This window comes from Branchiostoma floridae, chromosome 1 (genome assembly GCF_000003815.2).
Source record: "Branchiostoma floridae strain S238N-H82 chromosome 1, Bfl_VNyyK, whole genome shotgun sequence".
Classification (NCBI taxonomy): domain Eukaryota; kingdom Metazoa; phylum Chordata; class Leptocardii; order Amphioxiformes; family Branchiostomatidae; genus Branchiostoma; species Branchiostoma floridae.
This window is the reverse complement of record NC_049979.1, coordinates 8,725,905-8,730,847: the sequence shown is the minus strand read 5'-3', so window position 1 is coordinate 8,730,847 and position 4,943 is coordinate 8,725,905. Positions and strand designations below refer to the sequence as shown.

At 43.3% G+C, this 4,943-nt stretch overlaps 1 protein-coding gene across 1 annotated transcript; it reads left to right on the top strand.

Moving 5' to 3' along the window:
- Positions 1-1,587: 1,587 nt before the first annotated feature.
- Positions 1,588-4,674, top strand: LOC118403842 (peripheral myelin protein 22-like). Its single transcript, XM_035802728.1, has 3 exons — positions 1,588-2,091; positions 3,407-3,562; positions 4,066-4,674. The coding sequence occupies exons 1-3, from the start codon at positions 1,893-1,895 to the stop codon at positions 4,272-4,274; spliced, it is 564 nt and encodes a 187-aa protein (XP_035658621.1). The 5' UTR covers positions 1,588-1,892; the 3' UTR covers positions 4,275-4,674.
- The last annotated feature ends 269 nt before the right edge of the window (positions 4,675-4,943 follow it).

The following is a 4,943-nucleotide window of genomic DNA, read 5'->3' as shown; positions in this document are numbered from 1 at the left end:
TCTCAGTAGTGTTCAGTCATGATTCGGTATAAAGTGGATTTAAAACCTTACACATTTAGGTGATTGCATCCACTCATAGATAAATACAAGTTTGTAGAACTGATCCTAAAGGCATTAAGGTATGTCCCCCCTGCAATGATTGAACAGGCATGTCCAAGCTGACTAATACCACCAAACACATTGGAACAGACCTGTCATTGTTGCTGAACACCATACAAACACATTAGAACCAACCTGTCCTTGGTACTGAACACCACCAAACACATTGGAACAGACCTGTTATTGTTGCTGAACACCATACCATCCACACACAATAGAACATACATACATCCCCTTGGTACTGAACACCATCCAAACACAGTAAAACATTCCTATCCTGTCCTTGGTACTGAACACCATCCAAACACAGTAGAACCAACCTGTCCTTGTTACTGAACACCATCCAAACCAAAGTAATCTTCAGTCGTAAATATCAAATCTATCATTTCCGATCCTTTGTCCTATGTTTATACATAAATTGATCCCTCAAATCACATGTCACTACTTGATCCTGACAGTAGGCTATTCTCACTGGTCTATAGCTATCGTTCGCTAAATATAGTAAGTTCTAAATCGTCATCCATTACGAAGTCTTTATTTCATGCACATTCTTGGGTACATTTATATCGTAGGCATCTTGCATAGTTAAACCCGGAGATGGGCGATTGTGTGGCAACGTAACTTCAATTCTGATATTCTGTTTGTACTGGTGAATTTTGCATCTGCGAACCCATGCATGTCCCTAGGATCTCTGCAAAATGACTATACATGCTCGTCTCACATTCAACAGCACACTACAATCCCCGTTAGTTGCGTAAAGTCTGGTATCGAATTCCATAGAGTAAGATTCAAAAGGCAACATTCCTTCCTAGATCTTTTGATATATTGAAATATGCTGTCAGAGGGACTCTCGTGATTTTGGCAACAAAGGATCTATGAATTATGTATGGCGCACTATTTAGACTAAGGCACCTGACGGGAGCACAATAGCTCAGCACTGGTCTATATCAATTCCTATGGGAAAGGTGTTAAGTGTGGACATATAGATAGACATAGAATGGATGACATCTTTGACAAGCGCACTACATAAATGTGTTCCTTGCCGCTAAGGCTTTAAACAGTACTGAACAGAAACTGGGTGTTATGCATCTCTTTGTGATAAATTTACCCACATACAGCGGACCCTCGTTGACATTTACCTTGCAAAGAGTGAAGTAAAGGTAACTGTTGAAGCTATTTGCCAGCGGTACACAACGGTATTTCTGGTAATGCCACACTTTATCCTATGATAGGGGTGACGATCTTTTCCTCCTATTGAAGGCACCACAGGAATGTTGCCCCTATCGTCCGCCACGAACAATTACGAGATAGATCAGTAAACTTTTCTCTTACTAATCAGGCTGTCACCTTTCATGCTTACTGTACGTGACCTTTCAATAGCAAGGTATAACAGAAATTTTGTGCCTTTGATGCATTTTTGGGTGTATAGAGAGGGTAGCGTTACCAACGTTAGTTCAGGCTATTACGTTCGCCTGAAGTCGCGCCATAACGCGTGATAATCTTGCGTGACAGGTGACCCCCAGGCGGAATCACCTACAAGGGAACGCCCAGGCCCGTCACAGGCAGGTCGGGGTCGTCCGTAGTAGTGCAGTGGGCTGGTCTTCAACTGGGGAAGTCAAGCGGAAAATCGCCAGTGGTTGAACGACATCTCCAGACGCAGTTCGTGGGAAAACAACGACACAACTACCATCTAATCGCTTCACTCCCTCCAATCCGCATCTACGACTCCCCGAACAGTCCGATCTAGGATATATAGGGGACGAGGAACTGAGGAAGAAGAAAAGGAGGTGACAATGGTGCTGTGCTGTCGGATGCAGGAGATCCGAGCCCTGGCCTGCTTGCTGGCGGCAGCCACCCTGGTCCTAACCGTCGTGGCCACCGCCACCAGCACCTGGCGCGTCACGGAGGAGACCTTCTTCAGGGAGAGCTTCGGGATTTTCATATCGTGCAGATTCCAGGGGTACTACCGGAGCTGTAAGCTACTGGATATCGGTATGTCACCCATCTTGTCTGTAATTGTACAAGCTTTTAAGGTCCAAGGTCAGGCACTGCTGCTTTGTAAGAATGAAAGGAACCACCATGGCGTCCTCTAGCTTTGTGTGCCCTTGTTGTTTTATCTCTGGGAAAGGTCAAAAACACATTCATTCCAGCACGTTGTTACGATTTTCGCGTATATCTTGCGCGCAGATAGCAGCACAGAACCCCAGCCGCACGTTATTGTTCGTGTCCTTTATGTGAGTGTATCCTGTATGACAGAGCATTCTTTGGAGTTTCCCATTGGAGCAAATGACCTCCATTGTGAGATCCTTTATTTCGGTTTTCGTGTCAAAACCTGAGGTGAATTTTCAATTTGAAAAGAAAAATACTCTTCTGTTTTTCGTGCTTAAGTTTTCATCGCATGATCTTTGTCTTGCTCCCAAGCGGTAAATTGTTTGCCACTCGGCGAATAATTTGTGTCCCGCCCAAATCAATTACCAGATATTCGAATGCACTTAGTACTCAAGGTGCCATGTATAATGTACCGTGAGTGTTATCGTCAGACCCTACGAGTCACTCGTACTTTCGTACCGTCAGACAGTTTGCCAGCATTTACTGTTGAGTCTATTCATCAAGAACTGAAATCGCGTCGACCTTTCTTACGTCGCCAAAACATATTCGGATTGGACCGTTTTTCTCGTGGTTATAATGAGTTGTAATGACATAGATTCAGAAAACACCCAGGTCTCATATGCATTATCAACGCCCACCCATTCGTTACTAACGTTAACGCATTCGCTTATTCACTATAACAACAACCCGCTGTCACTAATACGTATAATCCTAGAGAATCCGAGGGGATTGGGTCTTTAACGTTCCATAGATGGGTTAAGTACAGTTATTCTCCAAGATTTGGGACCGCTGTCTTCAAAAGGGGAACAAAAGATATTCTATATTTCTACAACGAAATCGTCTGTTAGATACAAAACGAGTATAAACTCGTTTATGGTAATATAATATATGACTGTTCGCAACATTCCTCCCAACTCTTGCTGTACGTTATGTATAACGGGCATGAAGCGACGAGCAGGACAGATTTGGATAAAAACCTAGTCTGGTATTCAAACCTACAAGCAAATACTCGGGAGCTACAATAGGTTTGGATATCAGTCTAGCTATGAAAACCAGCCTACCACCCATTTACTAGTAAATAGAAGTGTGTCAGCCCCTTCTATCACTTAGTATCAGAACCTCTTCTTTTCGTACATTATGCTCTGAAGACAGACAGGCCTACGTCCGTGCTATATAACGTCCTTCTGTTTTAATCCAGGTACCGACGAGGGCTGGCTGCACGCCGTCCGGTTCCTCATGGTGTTCTCCGTCTTCACGGCGTTCGTCGCCTTGGTGCTGGGCATTCTGGGATTCATCTGTATTTCTCACAAGATCAACCAGCCCAAAGTTGCCGGCGCACTCATGATCCTCACAGGTGCGAACAGTGTCATTCGTAACTTTCGAAGACACACATCAAGGAGCTATGTCGTAGTCTTAAGATGCTTTGTTTGCCACATTATTGTATTAATGTAGATACTTATTGGGCATTTTGGCCACACAGGGCTAAGTACAGGTCACAACACCTTAAATATGTTAAAACGTTCATAAATACAAGGTTACCTAGCAGACATTAAATAAATTAAACTTTTCCTGGCATAGTAGAAATGAAGGAACAAATATGTTGTGCGATGAAAGGTTTGGTAGCATTACAGATATGAATTTATCTTCCGAATGGAAGAACAGAGAACTTGTTCGTCATACAGTGTCAGTGAAAATCGATCATTTCTCAAATTTAACACCAACTCCCATCAAGTTATTTGGGGCAAAATTCTCAAATTGCTTGTTGGTAAAATTATCGGTCAAAGGCAAAAAAAACAAACTGTACACCTGTTTGCTCATCACCCTTGTCGTGTTGTCGTGTTTTGTCCGTACATCTAGGTCTCCTAATCATGATCGCCGCTGCGCTGTACACCGGCTTCATCCGTGGTACCCCGGGCCCCGGCGGTGTGGTGCTGTACTGGGGATACTCCTACATCATCGCCTGGGTCTGCATGGTGCTGGCGCTCATCTCCGGGCTTCTCTTCTTCCTCGTGTACGACCTGCCCAAGGACATGTGGGATCCGTATGAAGGCAGCATCTATATGTAAATTCAAGGTTTCCACCTAGTTCTTGCACTGTATTTAGTGTTTACTCGCATGAATACGTTGTTATACCATGTCATGCAGCCGACGAGCTTCGATCGTATCTATTGATGATCAGGTGGTTGTCGACTGTAAAAATCACCACAGACTGGAGCATATTTGTCGCCTAAAATCTATCCCACCACATTCGACGGGGTTGTTGGATCTGTGAACTTCAGCCGATCTTTAAAAATCGCGCGATGGTCAAGAGAACACCTGGTGTATTGCCGTCGAAAACGACTTGTCGACAGGCTCATTTTACTGTTGTGTAACAAGGGCTTAAAGGTCTCTGTAGCCATTATTTCACCCAAGCTATAGAATAGTTCACACTTAGATATCCAACTTTGTCTGTGGCTGTATGGCTATAATAATCGAGTATGGCTATAATAATAGAGTACCGTATATGTCTATAGCAGTCGGTCTTATACATGTAAGTACTTTGTACATTCCAGTCCTCTTTCAGCAGTATTCCATGCTGATGTTGTAAAATAAGGTTGTTAGTTTAAAGAATACTGTAAATGTTGCAAATCAAAGGTTTTGATCCATTGTTTGAAAAAAAAAGAAACAGCAAAACGAAGCATATTACGCCATTATGATAATTACATACATACAGTTAGACTGCTTTCGTGGCAGAAG